Raw genomic sequence first — 22,384 nt, forward strand, 5'->3', positions numbered from 1 at the left:
AAAGAGAGACAGAATGAAAAGGAACAACAAAAAAGTGATAACACATACACAGACTATAAACTTAATCCGAAAAAAGGAAAAATAAAGTGAAAAAACAAGCCTGATTCCCCAAAAAAGAGAAATGGAAATGAAAAAACAAAAACTATAAGCCCAATTCCAAAGGAAAAAAAAGAGTAAGAGAAAAAAACACAGCTTGGTCCTATTCCCACCAGAACTGAAGAGGATGCTGTGAGGCACCGTTTGATTAGTAGACTTGGTGCTTGCGCTGTGCTGCCTCTGTGGCTCTTCTGGGGGGAGAGGTCCGCTGCAGTGGCTCACAGTCAATCCTGCCTTGGTTAAAAAAAACAAAAACAAAAAAACAAAAAACAAAAAACAAAAACAAAACACTTGCCGATCACAAGGGGGCAGGGTTTGAGGTAAGCAGCTCTCACCTCTACTGGGAGCTGCTGTGTTACTGAAGTCCAACTGTGTTGGTAGAAAGGGAATATGTGCCACCCCACTCTCTCATGCAAGGACAAGGGGCTCTCATATCCCCTGCTGTTCAGGAGCCCTCACAGAAAAGCAAGGGCTTCCAGCATGCCTGGCATCACAGCTCTCCTGCATTTTATATTTGGCATGGCTGGGATTCAAAATTCCAAATCTAAGAGCCAGCACCACTCAGATCTGCTTCCTCCTCCAGGTGGTTTTGTGCTCTCTGACTAGTGCCCTTGTCTCACAAAAACAGTCCACAGCTGCATGGTATGTGGAGTCTATGCTGTGGCACCACGAAAAGCAGTGACTGGGTTATCCATCCTGTGCACACATCTTTGTCCCCTGCCAATGAAGAGCCATTTGTTGGTACCTGCAAGGTCTTTTGTCCTTTGAGAGGCAATATACCCTCTTCCAAATGTACTCCAGGAAAGGGAATGATTTTTCTCCCAGTGCAACTCAAAAGATCCTTTTACCACTTTGTGTGTGCTCTGAACCAGAGCCCTCCTCCCTTGGGCACAGGCTACAGCTCCACTCTGTGAAAACTTGAGTTTGAGCTCCACTTGCTGTTTGCAAAAAACTTGCAACACTCAGTTCCCCTGTCTCCCCAGTCTGTGGTGAGAGAGGTTTTTTTCTTGTGCAAAACTGGTGCTGCACTCTCTCAGCATTCCCTGCTCTCTCCAGGAAAGGGTTCCCTCCCTCCACAGCTGGACAGTTTTTCTCTCCCACAGTTTCCATGCATCTTGTACCTGCCATGCTGTCTCCCTCCCAACCATGGAGATTCTACTTCCAATCCTCAGATGGATCTCCTGAATATTCCAAGTGACCTGACTTCAATACAGCTATGTTTCAGGGTAGAAGAAAGCCCAGAGTCCCCCCTTCTCCATCTTAACTCCTCCCCCAAGGATATTATTTATTTATTTCAGGGATAGCTGGGGGTAGGGCGGGGCAGAGGGAGAGGGATGAGTAGATGCTGTGCTGAGCATAAAGCCAGAGGCAGGGCTTGATCTCATGACCCTGAGATTGTGACCTGAGCTGAAATCAGGTCGAGTCCAATGCTTAACTGACTAAGCCACCGAGGCACCATATGATTTAATTTTTTAATATTAATCATCATCTATGAAAACATGCAGTAACAGGATAGGTATTTATTATAAAAATAAGCTACCCAAAGAATAATGACTCAGAGATAACCACAGAGTGAAATCAATCATTGTGACTTTATTACAATAGTTACAAACAATATTTTAGTGGTAATCATATCACATTTACTCAAACTATATACAAATAGGTATTTTACAAGACTATATTTTAAAAAAAGAAAAAGCAATTAATGACCAAAAAAATCACATTATGAACAAGATTTTTCTAAAAGTTATGGCCAATAACAAAAATTCACAGTTACTCTGAAAATATTTTAAAGATGCAGGAATCATATTGCACATAATATAATCATAAACCTTACGGAGTAGATTTATATATTTTAATCTAGGTTTTCACAAAATTTACATTATCATGCAATACTTCACTGTATACAGAATGCTGGAACTAGAATAAACAACTTACAAGTTTTCAATATAATGGCCACAAAATTAGTTATTTTAAGTTATACTGAAAATAATTTTACTATACAAAAAGAAAAAAAAACACTCCAGTGTAATAAAACTAAACGGACACAATCATAATTTGTTCACAGATCAAGTGATTTTAGTGTTCTTCTTTGTCTTTTCCTTTCTTTTCCTTTTCATCCTGTAGTGCAGTACCCAATTTTTTTATAAGAACTGATAGAACCTTGTCAAGTGGATCCATGACTCCTCTTTGAAGCCATTTAGGAATAGTAGTCCTGGCATGATGGAAGCCCAGTTTTTGAAGAATATAATCAACACCTACTGGATCAATCTTTCTTCCAGTCCAAGAGATTAATCTAAAATTACAGATAAAATTACAGATAATAATAATATTAAGCAGTAGGTTCAGGAACATCATAAGCCTCTTTCAGATGTCCGAGGCAGACTCCTCTCAGTAGGTGTGACTGAATGATCTAAGCTGCAATTCCTGGGTTTACAGCATTCAAAAAATGTGATTATAAGTATCCCTGAGAGCCTACACAGCAGTGGAATTAAGTGAATTTCATTCTGATTATTTTAGGCCTCTTAAGTTACAGAGTCATCTTGACATTTAAAGAACATTTGGTTCATTCTAAAAGACATTAATGTAATGGGAGGAATCCTTTTACAACGTGTACATGTATCAAATTATGACACTGTCCACTTAAAATATCTTACATGTTTTGTAAATTATACCTCAATAAAGCTGAGAAAAAAATGAGTTCGGCATATATGTGGCCTAATGGTGGGAGGAAAAAAGGCCAAAATTTCCTAAGTGTTTGCTATGTGTTAAACATGTTTAAAGAAAGAAACATTTTCTCCCAATTCCTAGTATTTCCTTCTATTTAGAGGAACAGCCATTAGTGAAACACTCCTGGCTCCCTGCTCCTGTATTAAGGATTTATCTGACTGGCAAGTTAACAGAGGAACTGGGTCGTGTAGTTCAGTACGGTCTTCCCTGCCTTCTCTTAAGAGCCGCTCATTTTGCTCCATTGCTTGGTCCAAAAGGTTTCTCAAGGACAGGCCTCTAAATAGGTTAGCGGAAGACTGTTAGAGGCTGCTTGTGGCTAGGTGAGTCCATGAGTTCACAGGGCTGCCGACTGCAGAACTCAAGGTGGGGGCGGGCACACAACTCTGGTGTTCTGCATCGTGAAAAGCCTGTAGTTAAGTCCAAACCTGGACTCTGTAGTAGAGGCCACTGTTGCCGGACATCAAACCACATTCACGGTTAAGAGCTTTGTCACTACTAAAACTGTTACTTTCATTCTCAGCTGCCTCTCTCTCACTGTTTTAATTGCTTCTGAACTTGGGTAAGGAAAAGGGAGTATTAAGCGCTGGTCTATTAAGACTCTATAGTTATAAGCATTTTGTGTTAACTCATTTAACCATTGTAACAACCCTACAAGGTAGTAATACTGTTCACCAAATTTTTCTTAGGAGACAAGTGAAGCAGAAATAGGTCCTTTGGCCAAGATCATTTAGTTTACTATGCTATCTATACAACTGGACTTAGAGCCAGAACTCTTCAACATGCTCTCCACCACACCGTATTAACTAGTCTCTTGGTGGTATGCTTAAAAAAAAAAAAAAAAAGGAAGAATGGCAAATTAAACTACTTACACTCATTTTAAATTAAGATACTTAATTTCATCATAGATTTATAAAATCAAAACAAATTTTCTAAGTAGTTTTCTGCATCAGGATCTTTGCAGTATTTTAATTTTCTTCTGAGTATTGACAGTTAATACTTCTATATACTGTTAATACCAAATTTTATTGTATACAAATTAACACAAAGTCACTACTTTCTGCTTATACAAGACTCCTCTGTAAAATGGATATTTTCTTGCTTTAGAATTATTTTGTGGCATAAATGAATAACAGCCTTATCTAAATGAAATCCGTATTGTTCTGTAGAAATGTTGTGCTGGAGTTTGATGGATTTTTTTTGATACTGTTATTCCGTGATTTAGATGATTAAAAGTTGATTAACAAAGCAGAGGAGAGGAAAGGGGAAAATGATAGGAAGGTTATGAGTGGTAACCGTAAACAAGGACATACAAGTACTACTAGTTAGAGCAGCCATTATAAATGTAATTAAAACTAGAAAATATGTTTGAAATGTTAATATGAAAATAAGTTGATGTAACTGGGATCATGATTTTAGTAGAACATGTCTCTAAACAAACCTGAATCTTACAGCATTAAATTCAACATTTCAGGGATAGTTCTATATTGCTTAGCATGCAGACAGTAAGTCATTGTGACACTGTAAGTTCTATTACACTGTCATGACATATGTGAGAAGTTTGTTAGGATATCTTTCCAAACTAAGAAACAAAAAAGTTTACTGCAGGTACCTCAAATACTTGAAAATAACATCCTGGTAAAAAAGATGGTAAAGAAAATAACATCAATAGTGGAGATGGAGTTATTATATTTTAGTGATTAACAGAATGCCACAGAGTGGAGAGTGCTGAGCTAGGTGTGATGTTTGAGCTTCTTTTGTCTTGCAGTAGAAGCACTTAAAAAAGCAGAATGGAGCAGAAACATAGCCAGAAGTTAGAGATGTCGTAAGTAGCTAACGTCTAAAACAGGTTTTTGGTAAGCTGTATTTAACTTCCTACATTTATAACCTTTTACTCATGATAATCTTGTAGGATACAGGTAAATATATACACCCACTACTTACCTAAGAGTGGGTTCTAGATGCCATGTGTTACACATAAAGTCTCTCCAGTCCACAGTAGTATAAGTGATGCTGTCCTCTCTGTCTTTGTCAGAGGAATTGTCATCATGTATAATAATTGGACTTTTCTGTCCTGGTCGAGTAGATAAAATCCGAGGTGGAAAAATGGCTATAATGAAAATGAAAATGGTAGATTAATATTGCAAATATGTATCTTATAAATGTATCTTAAATCACCATATGAACAGTATAATTGGCTCCATTTTACTTATGAACTGGCCAAAGCCTCATTTAATTACATTTCTGAAAAACTAGTATTTTAAAATAAGCCATAAATAACTGCCAATTATTGGTATTTCTTAAAGACAATATAAAAGTTAACATCTCATTATTTTTGAGGAATAGCATATAATTTACACATATTTGTGTGCTTAAAACTAATAGTAAAGAATGCCAAGACTTATTTGACAGCAAGCATAGGGCACTGAAACTGAGGCTTCTTAAAGAATGGCTACAGGTGGACACTTTTTTAACAGCTTTATTGAGATATCATACAGTTCACTCATTTAAAGTGTACCACTTAATAGTTTTAGGATGTTAATGTCTCTCTATATATTTGAACACTGGTAGTAACTTAGGAGCTTTTTATGCAAGCAGCCTTTCACTCTTTATAGTGAAGACTCCAGTGCTTTATGAAAGACAAGTTCTTTTTACACTGGTGATCAAAATATATACAAAATTAAAATCAAATCTGAGACAAAGGTAGCTTTCATATGGCAAACTCTAATATATGTAGTATTAGAATAAAAGTTCAAGACACAAATTGGGCATAAAATAACAGATAAACTGTGTAATATCCAGGGATTATATAACTCTGGTTTTAACTTTGTTGTGAATTAGTAGTAAGGATGACATATTGATTGGGACTGAGCCTAGGATAAAGCTGTATTTACGTTCACACTACAGAAGAGTATAGATGTCTTCAGTTATTGCCTGCTCACAATTGCTCTGCTTTTATTACTGGTAGTGGTTACAGTGCTACAATCTATCTTGATTTTCTAGAAATATGTTGATTCTGGTCTAGCCTTACATGCTGTTAAAAATTAGGCATGCTTATGCCAATTTTGAACAGAACTGCTTTTAGTTTTTAATAACAAAATATAGCTTTTAAAATATTTTTACTTATAATTGAAATTCCCATAGATAATATAACACTTGGTCATTGAAGTCTGATAATCAAGTTCCCATTTCCTTTTTTCCTACTGAAAGAATGTTATACAGGTTTGCTTTTCTACTTCTAATTTAAATATAATTTATACATAATATTAAATTAGTTTCAGGTGTACAACATAGTGATATAGCAATTAATATACATTTTGAAATGCTTGCCAGAAGTGTATTACAGTATTATTGACGATACCCCTTGTGCTGTACTTTTTATTCCCGTGACTTATTTTATAACTAGAGGTTTGTATCTCTTAATCCCCCTTGTCCATTTTGCCCATCTTGCCACTCCTCTCCCCTTTAGCAACCGCTAGTTTGTTCTCAGTCTTTTCTCCCTTTTTTGTTGTACAGCAGTTTGTATTTAATAAGTGGGTTTTTATTTTAATGTGCACAGTTCATGACAGATCAAGACCAACACAGTATTTCATAAAATTACAAAGATTTCACAAATAACTGCGAGAAAGAAATCTGGCAGGTTTTTATATAGACATAGACTAGAAAAGAATTCTGAACTTCGCAGGTTTTCTTAGAGTCTGTTTTTTTCCACGTGAAGTTTAACTATTAAAACAGAGAGAAAAACAAGGGGATTACTAGGGACTGGTGTATGTTGGTGCTATAAGTGAAGACAGGATTTACTTGTATATAATATTTCCTATTATATAGTTTCAGTCATTTAAGTTTCAACTAGTATCTCATAGATTCCTCCAGCCATCATTACTGCTTTTACTCTCAGGATTTTTGGCACATCTAGATGAATACTAATGGAACAGCAATTCAGTCTATGCTATGCTACTTTTGCATTGATTTTTGATAATCTGTTTCTTCACTCAAACATTTATCATGAGGCTATTTTGAAATACCTGCTAGAAAAATTTTATAGTTTTGTTCATTAGGAAAATGAATTATAGGGTGACCTAAACAAATAGCATGTATTCCAAGCAATTAAAAAAAATCACATCTGTCATTTTACTACTATATATTCATATATTTGTGTAATATATATTTACTGGGTGCATAAAGACCATATATTTGGATATCATTCTATATCATTATATTTCAGACTACCCCATTCTTTTAAACAGCCACAGAGTATTCCATTCCATTATACGGACACCATAATATAGTCAACCAGTTCCATACAGATATTAGGGTTACCATTTGTTTCTTAACAGACAAACATGTCAATTTCTAGTGAGTAAGCCAATGTTAGCTAGCTCATAAAAACAAAACACTACCACTGAAGTCTAATTTATTTATTTAAAAAATGTTCTCTGCATTCCAAACAGATTTATCTAACTTAATTCAGTTTTCCTGACAATGTATACAATTCATGCTATTCATTATGTAGTTGTTTCTTTAGCCATTTCACTTTGACTATCAGTATTTCCTTAAAGAGATTTTCTTTCTCATCCTTCTTTGTGAGATTCTCCTACAGGGCCTGATAATGTACATAACATATATGGAAACATTTTGTAAAGTATAAAACACCATCCAGGGACGCCTGGGTGGCTCAGCAGTGAGCACCTGCCTTTGGCTCAGGGTGTGATCCCAGGTCTGGGGATCGAGTCCCGCATCAGGCTCCCTGCGAGGAGCCTGCTTCTCCCTCTATGTCTCTGCCTCTCTCTGTCTCTCATGAATAAATAAATAAAATCTTAAAACACACACACACACCATTTAGTGTGAGTTATGTATAAAAGTGTCATGGACATAGCAGACACTCAGAATGTCTGTCACATAGTTTTACTAACGTATTATTGATATTTATTTCATTGATTGATATTTACAATTTAAAGGAAGGAGACAGAGTACGCATTTTACCATTAGACCATAAAAATCCATATAAATGGTACTGACAACTGCCTTTCCTGAAATGGGAAAGAAAAAAAGAATATGCTACCCACCTTTTTCTTTTTCCTTAAGATAAGCAGACACTAAATCATGAAGGAACATGATGAGCTCAGCATCCATAGTCACACAAATGTGGTCAGTGAACTCTGTCACCACACTACATTCTACCTTTGGCTTCAGGCTGGCATCTGCAATGGCAAAGTTCTATAGTAAAAGATTTCTTAAGTCCCTTTCACTTCCTGTTAATAACAAGCGACATGGGTTCATGTAAATGCATCCATTAAATGCAACTACAAATGCAACTAGAACTGAGTAGTTTCTATATGTTTATTTACAAATGATAATAGTTTACTAAGCACTTTCCAAGTACATGCCATTTATTAAAATGCATAAAAACCCTATGCATGAAATCCTGTTATTTTCCTCCCATGTCACTGAAGAGAAAGAGGCACAAATGGATCAAATTATATGCCAGCAGTCATATAGCTGGTAAGAAAATTTGACTAAACAAATCAATTTCATTAGACTATATTACTCTTACACAGACAACCTACGCAAAACCCGTAATTCAAAGTTCCTTTAGAATTTTCTTAGTAACTTTAGAAACTTTTTCCACATACCCTGTAATGAAGGTTCCTGTGGTTCTTGAACATGAATGGATTTAAATTCAAGCTGCATCCTTGGTAATGCAAAGATAGTTTCTGTTTCATGATTGTAGCTAGAACCTCCTCTGAATCCACTCAACAAACTAGAATTCTTCACTGTAGTGCTATTCTCAGTGTTATTAGCATCAACGTTACGAAGTAGGTTTAGCTCTACATGGACAATAATAAAGACGAGAAGAATCAAATTAAACCAACAGGCAATGATAAACCTATAGCATTCATGACACTATTATACATAGAATTTTTATCATTTTAGAAGTTGGAAAATTTATATAAACATATTTATATAAATATAAATATGCAGTGTTTTACCTATATATATATATGATAGTGATGTATATCACTATTCTCAAGACAAAAGCTTTATAACATAATTTTGGATAAATCTAATACATTTTGGTTTTGTTTCTCAAATTTAAAACTTTAAAATTATTTTTAACTAAATTAATGTCTAAATTTAAGGATTTCATTAAGCTTAGAGTTCTCTAGTTTGTTTTACCCTTACAGAATTTGCAATTAAATATGTTCTTGACCTTGAATTAAGGTAGAAGTCTTGATTTTTCCCAACATAAGTGCTATGGTTTCCTTAGAAAACCTAGCAGTTTTCAGGTATATAGGTAGCAGTGCAGTTTGCTAATACTCCATGGTATCCCAGCCAAAAAGAACTCCCTCCTCCAAAATCTTTCTTTGGAAGGTATAATATTCAATATAGAATAGTTAATACATGCATAATCTTTAATTCACTTCCTTATCATTCTTTGTTCCTAGAACATTTTTAATAGGCCTAATCCCTGGTGCAGCCTATTCCATAATAATTATTTTCAATGGGGCACAAGTCATCTTTCCCATTTTGAAAGATGGTTATTTTTACGTAAAACATTCCAGTCTTAGCAAGTCTCAATCAGTCACCCTTCCAATACAGATGACATAGTTGGTAAAATCAGTACTTGAACCCACAATATAAGAGTTTTCTGGCTACATTATTACAAGATTGCTGATTCTAATCAAATGGGAAAACTCATCATACTCCTTTTAAACTTGTTTCATAGGAATATTATTAAGTTTTATTTTATTCCAACAACCCCAAACCTTAAAGTTTGTGGCTACATTATTACAAGACTGGTGATTCTAATCAAATGGGAAAACTCATCATACTCCTTTTAAACTGGTTTTATAGGAATATTATTAAGTTTCATTTTATTCCAACCAACCCAAACCTTAAAGTTTGTGGAATTCAGTGACTTAATTGTGTAGTAACTTTACCAAACTTGTGATGTTAAGCATCAAAGAAAAAATATTTTTCTAACTATAATAAACTTCATTTATTTAAAACAATTATTTGGAATGTTTTTAGTTACATCTAAAATAATTTTTAGTCTGAGATTTTGCACTATCAGAGTGGTGAATTATGTACTAATATTGTCATTTATGTCATCATGAGTAAAATGCAACTAGTTTAATTAAAAAATGAAAATTTTCCCTCTACTTAAATTCTAAATGGAGGCAACAGAGTCCCAGACACAGAAAACAAATCTCTCCAAAGAAATAGACTTTTAACCTTCATTCCTTGTGGCTGTAACATAATTGAACCATTCTTTTACACTTGCTACTCCATGGGGTGGATTTTCATGGCGACGTCTTGTTATCTTGGTTATTGTTGCCATAGGACTTTCCAAAGCACCACATGGTTTGGTAACCATGGTATTATGGCCCAGATGAAAATCCAATGTTTGTACTATGTATGTAGAATGATCACTAGAGCCTAGAAGGAAAAAAAAGTTTTTAATGTTAACAAACTATGTTTAGATGCAAGAAAATAGTTGTGGGTCTAGAGTAATAGATTTAGTTAACTCATACATAGATAGGGAAGGGTGTAAAATTGAGAAGAAAAAAATCACATATAATTTTTCTTTCTTTTAGTTATAACTGAATTTATCCCTGGTAAGATGATGAGCATCAACCATTCTTTCCTTCATCATTATGGAACCACAGAATAGGAAATGATAGCTAAAAGGTGAGGTTTATCAGTGTAAACAGAGGTAAAAGCACAGCTTTATCCATAAAAGTTTTATAATTTAGTCTTGACTATTTCCTTAAGCTACCACCATGTGTCTTTTATGTTTTTATAATATTTATAATAACTATTATGACTGTGGCCAGCCATAGCAGCAGAAACTTTAATTGCCTAGAGTAAGAAACAGAATAGGATGGCAAGTTCAGAATAAGTCCTTCCTCGTGCTCCAGACTTTATAGATACTGACTCACTGGCAGGGAACTCCTTGACATGTCAAGTACATAAAAACAAATAGACATGGACTTCAGAAATATAACAAAAACATATAAAAGATACGAGAAAGGAAAACTTCTCTGTCATCTATAATCATATCAGAAGATAAGAAAAGGTAAAAGTTATATGTCAGTTTACCATCTTCCCAGATTTTCTGAGCTTCAGTCCAAAAAGCAATATTTGGTTCTTCTAAGTGAAAGAGGGCCCAGGATTTTGAACGGAAATTTGGGCCATGAAAACAAGCTAGTGTCATATGATTTCCATGTAAGCTCATTGATCCTCCGAACTGCATTCCATTTTCTGGTAATGGAATCTGAAATAAGGATATGTGACATCCTGATACCACCTTCAATACTCCAGGCCAATGTCGATGATGAGCTGCATCAAGCACTGCAAGAAAACCAAAAACCACTTATCCTCAAGTGTCTCACAAACACCTTGAAAAGCAGGAAGGAAGGCAGAATTTTCTGTATTTTCTACAGCTGAAGTGATACAGGTAAAGGACGAAAATAATCCAATATGTGGTTAACATCAAGCAGAAGCTAATAAAAGTACAGTCTGGGAAAAGATGCTGCATAAGGATGACTAGAATTAAAGAAAGAAGTAACTTGCTAATAATTACAACTAACACCTCTGTAATGATTCATGATTTATAAAGCACTTGCATGAAATTTGACACAATTCTCACAATAACTGTAAATTAGGTATTTCATTTAGATTCTTTTCAAGTGAAGCAGAAAAGGGGTTAAGTGAACCAGTGACTAGAAAGGCTAGAAATCAAATGGCGATCTCCTAGTTTTTTTTACTTGCTTATACCCCTGTTACTCAAAAGTGAGACCCGAGGACCAGCAGCAGCAGCAGCAGCAGCATCACCCAGGGGCTTGTTAGAAGGAAAAAGAGACTCTTAAGTCCACCCTATACCTACTGTATCAGAATCTGCATTTTAATGAGATCTCCAGGTGTTTTAGATACACATTACAGTTCAAAAAGCACTAGTTGGATGTAAAATTCGTATTTATATTCTTCATTTATGCCAATAATGTTCGTAGGCTGTTTTCCACAACTCTCATTCCAGATCCAATCAAGGATCATTCATTGTATTTAGTTGGCATGTCTCTTTAGTTTCCTTTAATCTAAAATGGTTTCCTAAGCCTGGTTTGTTTTCCAAGACAAGGACTTTTAAGAATCCAGGCCAGTAGTTTTGAGGAATATCTCTCTAACTTGTTTATAACTGACACCAATTCTAGTTTAAAAGAAATACAGGGATTAGAGGAACAAGATAAATGAGAACACAAGAAAACAACTGAAAAAAATGTAAAAGATAGGACATTCTGCAAGACAATTGGCCAAGTAGCTTCAACAAGTGAGGTCAAGGAACATAACCAGACTTCATCTGTGATCTTGAATCTGATATATTGGTTTGGACAAATCAGTTGTAAGAATAATTTTAAGTCAAATGTAGAAGGTGGTCAGAAGGCTAGAGAAGATATATACTTTGCAAAGTGGAAAACAATACTGTTCACCAGAAAAAATTACAAAACAGTATGAACAATATTTTGGTAAAAAGTACACAGGTTTTATAGGTTTATAGAAAATTATCTGAAAAAAAAAAAAAAAAAAGAAAATTATCTGAAAGTATATAGTCTAAATTGTTCAGTGATGATTTCCGGGAGGAATGTGATGTTTCTATTTTTTGCTTGTATGTGTTTTCCAGGCTTTTCCAATGCACATGTACTGCTTCTGTGATTATAAAGAGTTACTTAAAATTATCCTGATTCTGACTACTCTTCACCACTTTTTTTTTTAATTTTTTTTTTTATTTATTTATGATAGTCACAGAGAGAGAGAGAGAGAGAGAGAGAGGCAGAGACACAGGCAGAGGGAGAAGCAGGCTCCATGCACCAGGAGCCTGATGTGGGATTCGATCCCGGGTCTCCAGGATCGCGCCCCGGGCCAAAGGCAGGCGCCAAACCGCTGCGCCACCCAGGGATCCCCTCTTCACCGCTTTTACCTCTCTCTAGTTAAAGCTGTCATCATTTGCTGTCAGGACTCTTCTGAAGGCCTCCTTACTATAACTATGTGTGTAACAACAGTAATGATAATTACTGCAATGATTTCTATTTCCACTCTTAACCACCTGTAGTCTATTCTGCACAGAGCAACCAGAGTGACTCTTTAAAAAGGAATATCTTGAGAAAGAGTAAATCAAGGATCAAATCTGTTCAGAACTCTCCAGTACTACATATCGTATTAAAAACCTTTCTGTGGCCATTCATGTCTGACATTTTCCTGCTTGCTCACTCTTTTCCACCAAAGTAGTCGCCTTAATGATCCTCAAATAAGCCAGGTTTCTTCTACTGTAGGAGCTTTGCCCTTTCCAACAAATCCCTATGCCTAGAACTCTCTTCCCCAGCAGAGATCTTTCTAGCCTAAAACTTTAAAAGGCTTCTCTGACCACCTTTCTAAACTAGCTAGCCTAACACAGTATTATTCTTTATCTCCTTCTCCTGGTTTTTCAGCACATCTTTTTATCTGAAATTATCTTACATATTTAGTAGCAAATTAATTATGGTCTATCTCTCCATTAGAACAAAGCTTTATGTAGGTAATTTTGTCTACTAGTAGACATCCTATGCCTAAAACCGTACTTAAGAACATAATTGATTTGCTGATAGAATTGAGTGAAAATAATAATCTGTCTCATATAACACAGCTAATAAATCCAAAATCAGACATCCTGATTCCATAGCCCATGCTCTAAACCAGAACATGGTATTGTCATTATCAGTATTCAAGAGCATGGAGTTGGTATGGTTATAGGTGAGTTGTGGCAGGGGGAGGAGGTAATAAATAATGACTTCCCAAATGATGGCCTTTAATTCCATTGGTGGGTAGGAAATCAGGTACTTTGCCGAGAGAACAGAATAAGGAGCATATACGGACCACTTTGTAAATATGGTACATAGATATTATTTTAAATTAAGATTGAATACAACATTTAGTGAAAGATAAAGCATATATAAAGGCTTAGTTCTAATTCTTACATTGTTCCTGTGAACTTTTCTCTAAGTTATTTGTCATTGTCTTAGGTGGAAGATATGGAACGGGTCCCCAGGTAGACAAAGCTCGTTTGCTGGTGTCAAACTGTTGTGTAAAAAATTCCTGGAGCTTCATTCCTATTTTTATCAGGTCTGGTGTAGTTGATCGTGATATCATTACTTGGAAAATATCCCACTTCAAATCTCCATGGACAAATATTTCACTAAAGCATAAAACAGAGTTATCATATATCTTATAGAAGATAGCTAAAGAACAACAAGAAAAATTCCCTTCTCCACCCAGATTTTTCATTCATATTAGTTGAATATAAAATCATTTTGTAAGAAAAATGAATTGTTTCTCACTGGATAAGAAAAAACCATATTAAGAGCAGTCATAGGAAATATCTAAAAGTAACATTTTACTAAATACCTTTTATCAGTCATGCTCGAATCCAGTGTATTATACAGGTTTACTTTCCATTCATCCTGAAGCTTGAGATCTGCATTACTGAAGATACCCATGAGGATACTTGAGCCCATGTAATCAACTCGAGCTTCAGTAGAACCCATAGTAATCTGAATTTTGTGACTAGGTTGCTGATTTGGATGTTCAGAAATATGAGCTAAAAGAGAAACAAAATGATTACTTTTCATAAAAACGCATCATGGGGAAAACTTATCAAAATTAATTTTCAAAAACCTGTTTTCAGTTGCTTCAACATACCAACCATCTCCAAAGCATTGACGTCTATGGTCCCTCCAACTACTCCTCCTTTAGAATCCAACTGTGATCTTCCCAGACCAACAGACATGCTTATCTCTCGATCTCGATTACTTCCTACTGACAGACGGCCCTGGCTCTTCAAACCACTTGTTGTCCAACTGGAAAAAAGAAAAAGGTTATTAAGAAGACATATAGTTTTCAATGTCATAAGTTAAAACAGGAATGAGAGGATTTTTTAAAAGTTTAACAAAATATTTCTTACAAAAACTGTGGTAAATGTTTGAATATTGATAATAAAGCTTTCTTCATAGCAAATTACACTGTTTTCCTTATAATTTTCTTTTTAGAATACTATATTCCATGCCACTTTATATTACAGTACCTTTAGAATAAAGCCATTTTCAAAATAAAGAAACTTACAGCTTTTTTCTACTGTCTCAAACATTTCAGTATTAAAAAGGTTTTAAATTGCTTTACTACAACATAAGAAAAATTACAACTAATGACTAATTTTCCTTGTATCTGAATAGCTTACGTTGTATTTCCCATTACATTACTCATATTCATTTGAACATTTAATTGCTTCAAGTTGATGGCAAATACGACCAGTGTTTCCCATGGGGTCCCTTGTTGGCTTGCTGCTTTGTTTGATTTGTTAAAAGGAGTTGAAGTTTTTGAAAGTGAATCTAAAAAAAGAAAAATCAAATGCACATTCATTCACATAGATGCTCAGGCAATTAAAAATTACCATTCTTATCACTATAATCCCCAAAATAAAAATATGGTATTCTTAATTAAAACCTAACAGTTAATGGCTGTCATGTAGCCTCTAAAATACCAGCTACAATTTGACTGAATGTTTAGTAAGGGCAGGCAGTCTTCCTGAAAAGGCTCATAAAGGTCTGTATGATCTTCATTTTATATGAGGAAATTCTGGTATGCATGGGATAATACAGCACAGATCATCACCCTAGGATTTTCTTTACAAAGGAGAAAATCATAAGCTGTTGCTACCAAATAAAAGACTTGAAGGCAGGGACTATTTTGAAATGCAGACACCTACTGAGGCACCAGTCTCCTGGGGTTCCTGTGGGTCAGTGTGTATCCTGAATCCTACATTTACTCATTACACTCTAAGCTTGTGACATGAACTATATCATTTTTATATGTTCAGACACAAGTAGAGTTCTGAGCACATAAAAGAGTTCAAAAAACACTAACTGAATAAAAGAATGGATGAATATCAAAGACTAACTTTTTCATAAATGGGTCTGACATTCAGAAAAAAAATCAACTTTTTCTAAATCAAACATCTTTTACAACATTGTAGGTTTGTTTTTACTTCTAACTGTACCATGTGGAACAAACTAACAATATGCTCATTCCTCTTTTCCTTTCCTTTTTCAAAGCTACTAGCCATCCAGCTCTCTCTTCTGGCAAATACTTTGAAGTGTTTCGTTTTGGGTATTCCCACCCCCCATCTTCCATAAAAATCTGCAAGGATATATTTTCCTACAGTTAAGGCAGGAATCTGGGAGTAACAAATAAGATTTTTATCTTGGGGGCACTGGAAGGATACTGATAACAAAGGGAGCAGTGTTACCTCTTCGGGGAACTGAAGAATCAGACACACTCCTTGATCTTATGGAAGCTGGGGATTTTAGGCTCTGTGCTGCTGTCCCTGGTGACATGGTGCTGTTTGTCATGTGCTCATTGAACACATTAGGTGATTGAGGCATATGCGTGAAGGAGGCTGACTGACTAGGCTGCTCCCAGGTCCTGCAGTAAGCTTTTCTTGATGATTCAGGGGAAAGATGTTGGCTTACTCCTTCAATGGAGTCAGGGGTCCCTGGGCCAGATGCTATTAGAAAAGCAGAAACAAAGTTAGCCAGGGTAAAATCTCCATGTTATAAGAAATTTCATCACTCTACCATTTCTAATTTGAGAACTGGACAGCAATCTATGGTTTGCAAAGTACATTCCAGCATGCTATTTCATTTAATTCTCATGGAAATTCATGAGAAGAGCAATGCAGTTATTCCCTTTTCATTTTACTAATAAGGGAATAGAGGGGTGCCTGGGTGGCTTAGTTGGTTAAGCATCTGACTCTTGATCTCAGTCAGGTCATGATCTCAAGGTCCTGAGATTCAGCCCTGCATTAGGCTTCATGCTGGGCAGGGGGCTTGCTTGGGATCCTCTCTCTTCTCCTTCTACCCCTACTGTGCCCCCAGGTCATGCAAGCCTGCGTGCCTTCTCTTTCAAAAAAACAAATAAGGGATAGACTCAAACTTGGATTTCTAGTATTTTCTGCCGTATCATGCTAACTCTACCTTTCACTTACACAGTATGGTACTACAACAATATCTAAGAGAAAAATGCAGGCAGTGTAGTAGCATATCCCCAACATTTTCCGTTTTCCATGCTTAATTAACCATGATTAACTTGGATGATTAGATGGTATTTCTGCATTTCCAGATTTTACAGATTACAGAATAATCATTATAGAATATAAATCAGCTGAATAATCTCTAAGAGAGTAAGCTTTTTGTGATCCCCAATACTACTGTATTCCCAGTGGTTACCACATTAGAGGCACTCAGCAGACATATGCTGAATGAATGAACTGTGTGGGTTTTTGTTACTACCATAACCAAAACTAAAGGTAACCTAAGTATAATTATAATTACATAACAAGCTTACTTGGCAAGTTTATAGTTTGGTCCCCAAGGAATAGTCGTCTTGCGATACTTCTCCTATACCAGGCTCTTGGAAATGCCAGAATTTCACTGAGTCGACGCATATCATATTTAAAGGAGGCAGACCCTATATCACATACAGCTGATACATATATAAATAAAATCTGTTAGAACAGATTTCAAAACCTTTAATATTGTCACATGGCAGGTATAATATGACACACAACTGAATTATGTTATAATTAGTGAAATATCAAAATAAGTTACATGGTATGATTAGTAAGTGAAAATATTTGTTCCTTCCACAAATGATACAAATAGCACATTTTTACACTACTCTCATTTCATTTTTTATTTTATTTTTTTCTCATTTCATTTTTTGAGGTGAGGGCAACTTGGAATTCTGTTACTATATTATCTTGAAATGCTGAGCGGTTCTAAAGATCAGACTTATTGACAGCTTTCAACTTTAACTGCTTTTCTCAAATATGGAGACTGAATAATCAGGATGGGCAGGAACACAAACTTCCTTAAAAGTAGTTGCAAAAAAAAGTAGTCTGTGGCAAGAACTACTATTTTCCTTTTAGACAAAGCAGTGACTTGTCAGTCTGAAGAATTCTGATGGCCACTTCTTGGGGCTCTACTCTGAGCACTCTTCTGCTTCTGCATTTCCTTCATGCTCTCCTATTCCTCCACCATAGCTTCTAAGGATTTACCCACCAATGTTGCCCACATCAACATTTCTGTTTCAGCCTGAGTCCATATCCAGATAGCCCATCAGCCAATTATCTACTAGATTCTCCCACCTAAATGTCCTATTAAGAACTTTCTTATTTTCTAAGTTAATTATGTTCCATTGTCCCTCCAGTCATCTAAGCTAGAAACTTGTCGCATCCTTGTCTCCTCCACACCTTATACAACTTGTCCTCGAGGTTGTGGATTCTATTTCTCTTAAAACCATTCCTTCTTCTTTTTTATTGTTATAGTTCAGGGCTTCACTCCCTATTGCTTGGTCTAAACAGCCTTTGCAAGCATCTCTCCCATTTTTCATGCTGCCATCGACTCTTTCTAAAACACCAATCTGAAGCATCATCTCATTTCTTTTTTTAAAATGTAAACGTTATTTTATAATCCATATACAATTTCTATGTGTATGGTAAGAACACTTAAAATGAGATCTATCTCCACAGATTTTTCTTTGTCTTCACAGATTTTTAAGTGTACAATACAGTGCTGTTATCTTTAACAGTGCTGTTATCTTTATCTTTTTTTTCTTATTGTGTAACTTATTTTTTTAATGTGGACAGGGGACCCTGAAAAATCACAAAGCTGTTGAAAATGTGTATGTGCTACTATTTGGTATGCTTAAGGAACATGGGAAGAGCTCACAATTGAGATCCCATGGGTTTTTGTTTTGCCTCTTCCCCAAATCTAAAGCTGACTGCTGGGAGAGCATCATTTTCTCATTTCCACTGGAGAACTACCCCTTAGGCCCTGTGAGATGCAGTCACCTCTTTTTATAAAGGGAAACCAGACCAGGCCTAAAAGTGCCCCTAGCTCTCTCATACTTGTAAATTGTGGGAAAGGGAACTAAACTGTATGAATTACCCTTCCTGTTATCCCAGTGAATAGCCATACAGGCTATGGTGAACAACAACAAAAAAGTCAGAAGGACCAATACAGCCCTTTTGTAAGAATTTTGAATGTTTTGTAAATATATTGGTCCAATTGTTGTCATCACATTTCTTGAAAACCTCCTATGGCTTTTCATCACCCAAAGAATCAAAATCCTTATTCTTTAGCCTGGCATACAAGTCTCCCAACAATTTAGTCCTTGTCTGTTTTACCAGCATTACCTCTAGTCAATTCCTCTCTCCCTTGGGACACTGAACTGTACAACCAGTTAAATGTTCAGTTATACCTATGCTTTGTTTGAGTGAACCAAGTTATGATCCTACAGCATACTTTTTGATGCTTCTGTATCATTAAATACCATGTTGCTATAGCCAAGAATTTTTTTTACAGAATTTTGAAGATCTAGCCAAATATTTCTTTTATGAAGCCTTCTCTGATCTCTTGAATAAAACAATTTGTTTCTTTATGTAAACCTCCATTACAGCATTAATCACACTGCACTGTCATTTGTCTACTTGTAAGACCTTTCCTTATTCAGGCCAGTTTCCTGAATCATCTAGCAGAGTTCCATCTAGCAGGGTTCAGTGTATATTTGTTGAATGAATATTAGCTATAAGTGTATTTACTATATTTGTACAATTAATAACTTTAAAAGTTTTCACTCCCATAGTACTCTGAATTCAAAATGTTCCACATGCATTTAATTTTAAATAATCAGATTGCAATATAAAGAAAATAAGCAAATGATTTGCCCATGGGTATTTATAAAGCTAGCAATACACATGTACACAATTTAAGATCTTACAACACCAAGTACAAATTTTTTAACCCTTATCCTTATTAGTGTCTTAAGAATTTATAATCAGAAAACTTAGCTAATGAAAAATCAGAAATTTTACCAATTCATGGTAGAGAAGTAAAGAAAAGAAGCATTTTTCAGTGATTTAACTAGGCATATTTTGGCCTTTGGGTGATATTTCTATGCATTTATCTAGAAATCATATTCTTAACACTGATTACTTGGAATGAGATAGCACATTGGCCTAGACTATTATTCCTCTACTTAAATCATCACTAAAAGCTTAACATTATTAAATGTATTTAATATTTAAACAATTAAAAAAGAGGCTCTTAATTCTGAAAAACAGTATCTTAATTAAGAAACTATAACTATACAATTAAGTACCAGATATATTGATTAGTGTAGTGTCCATTTTGCTTGCAGACTTGCTTACAGACTGATTTTCAAAAAATGAGGCTCCTCCTGAACGCCTTATCCGAGACAAACTCACTTTTACAAATTCAAGATTTATACTGAGTGAGTCTTTTCGACCAGTGACTGAAGTGGGTTCTTCATCCACATTCCCTTTAAAACAAAGACAAAACATGACATACACACACACATATATGTATATATGTATATGCAACTATCTAGTTTCATGAATTATCTAATACACTGGAATATTTCATCAATTAAAATCACTTTAAGTGAGGTAAAAATTTAAGAAGAATGATCTAATGAGCACTAGTATTCTTAACCATAGTTTAATAGTATCAGCCCATAAATAATAGTAATGATTTTCACACTTCTCCAACAAAAACTAGCATTGACATGGAGTATGTTTTTGTTATTTCTCTAAGTAAATCAAGAGACATTCACTAGTATCAACATCTCATAAATTTTTAGTGGTAAATCTGCCTTTAAAATGGCAGTGAAATTTAAGTTGGTTAAATAATGGCAAGAAGGAGAAGAAGCAACAGCAGAAGGTGGTTTCATTTAAAATTGACAGATGTGATGTACATACTTTAAAAACTTATTATTTGTAGAATATAATTTCTTCTACAAATAATGATTTGGTGAAACATTTAAACATTTAAGTAACATAAATTTCCACTTAAATCTAAAGAGTATTGTGCTGCATATGTCACTTACAAAATATTGTTTTAAAATTCTTGTTTAATTAATTCATCTGAATTCTTTATTTCATAGTTCTACTTCTGTAGAGACAGGATCGATACTACTAAGAGGAAAAATAAAGTTTCTGATCTTGTTTTATATCCATTATTAAAGTTATTATGATTTCTGAAAAGATCAAAGCTTGAAAAAGTGCTATAAATTCAAAAAGATGAAAACACTCTAAGTATACCTAGTCCTCCGGATCCAGGCGTGAGCCCAGAAACAGCAGTTTTTTGTTTCCCTGCTCCATATGGATGAAACACGTAAAGGGAAAAGTCAGACATGCATGCAGTGAAGCTCAAACCAGATGAACTGCTGCTAGAACTGGTCAGATCCGATTGACTACTACTATGTCGACTTCTGCCAAGAGGGCTGCCTAGGCCTGATGAACCTATAGTGAACACAAGAAATCCAAAATATTTATAAGCCACAGGAAATTTTAAAAGCCTGTCACTTAATATATTCTTAAGAGACAAACAAGACCTGAAATTAAAATGGCAATATTCAAACATTAATTGATCAATAGATCTAAAACCTTGAAATCAAAATATTTAGATTTACTTTTCAATTAATTTATTCTATTAACCAGGGTTGAATACTTTGCTCATCTTTGAAACAATTATTTAGATATATGATTGGCTAACTCCATGGTTTCCTGTTTCTTTTCTTCTTTGCTCCACTGGAAGTAAGCAGTGGAAGAGGCACAGAATAGTTGGGGCTTAAGTGAAGGGGGAAGAAAACAAACTATAAAACATCCAAATAGTATAACCAGAGTCCACATTTAAGTACCAAGCAGTAGAAACAGAGCAAGGTAGACAAATGCAGAAAGGTAAAGATCTTTCTCTGGGAAGAAGCAAGTGTCCTCATGTTTAAGCCACATGATCTGGCTCTTTCCCATCTCTCTAAATCTTTTTCATACCAATCTACCTTTGTTTGCCACATTCCACTTACACTACTTCTTTGTCTTTGTTTTTTAAACTTGTCAAATTCTTTCTTGCTTCATGGATTTTGTATTCTCTAATTAAAGTGTTCATCATCCTAACTCTCTGCTTGGCTAACTCATACTCACCTACTTCACATTTAAAATATGCTAGTTTGGGGATCCCCGGGTGGTGCAGGGGTTTAGCGCCTGCCTTTGGCCCAGGGCGTGATCCTGGAGACCCAGGATTGAGTCCCACGTCGGGCTCCCGGTGCATGGAGCCTACTTCTCCCTCTGCCTATGTCTCTGCCTCTCTCTCTCTCTGTGTGACTATCATAAATAAATAAACACTAAAAAAAAAAAAAAATGCTAGTTTGCTTATTGTCTGTTTCACCAGATTTCACTTCGGTTCCACATCAGCAGAATTATATCTGCTAGCTAGGTTCACTACCATCTATTCAACCCCCAGCACTGACCTGGAAACCAGTAAAGTTCAATAAAGATCCTTTTAAAGAATGGATATTGTCATAACCTATACTTCTTATACATTTATTCTCATCATAATTCTTCTTGCATGTTTTACAATAATAAAATGAGGGATGCTACTTCATTTTTTTATTTTAT

At 35.2% G+C, this 22,384-nt stretch overlaps 1 protein-coding gene across 16 annotated transcripts in view; it reads right to left on the minus strand.

Moving 5' to 3' along the window:
- Positions 1-1,669: 1,669 nt before the first annotated feature.
- The window catches only part of BLTP1 (bridge-like lipid transfer protein family member 1), a 213,236-nt gene continuing 192,521 nt past the window's right edge, over positions 1,670-22,384 (minus strand). For all 16 annotated transcript variants that reach the window (XM_072755305.1, XM_072755320.1, XM_072755318.1 and 13 more), the window contains 14 exons: positions 21,032-21,232; positions 20,071-20,250; positions 17,254-17,391; positions 16,157-16,414; positions 15,089-15,239; positions 14,554-14,711; positions 14,260-14,452; positions 13,833-14,050; positions 10,927-11,178; positions 10,060-10,263; positions 8,457-8,651; positions 7,890-8,024; positions 4,768-4,933; positions 1,670-2,392 (listed from right to left, as the gene is read on the minus strand). In XM_072755305.1, coding sequence (XP_072611406.1) covers positions 2,176-2,392; positions 4,768-4,933; positions 7,890-8,024; positions 8,457-8,651; positions 10,060-10,263; positions 10,927-11,178; positions 13,833-14,050; positions 14,260-14,452; positions 14,554-14,711; positions 15,089-15,239; positions 16,157-16,414; positions 17,254-17,391; positions 20,071-20,250; positions 21,032-21,232 — 2,666 coding nt within the window. In that variant the 3' untranslated portion in view covers positions 1,670-2,175. The remainder of the gene's footprint in view (positions 2,393-4,767; positions 4,934-7,889; positions 8,025-8,456; positions 8,652-10,059; positions 10,264-10,926; positions 11,179-13,832; positions 14,051-14,259; positions 14,453-14,553; positions 14,712-15,088; positions 15,240-16,156; positions 16,415-17,253; positions 17,392-20,070; positions 20,251-21,031; positions 21,233-22,384) is intronic.

This window comes from Vulpes vulpes, chromosome 4, assembly GCF_048418805.1.
Source record: "Vulpes vulpes isolate BD-2025 chromosome 4, VulVul3, whole genome shotgun sequence".
NCBI classification, from domain to species: domain Eukaryota; kingdom Metazoa; phylum Chordata; class Mammalia; order Carnivora; family Canidae; genus Vulpes; species Vulpes vulpes.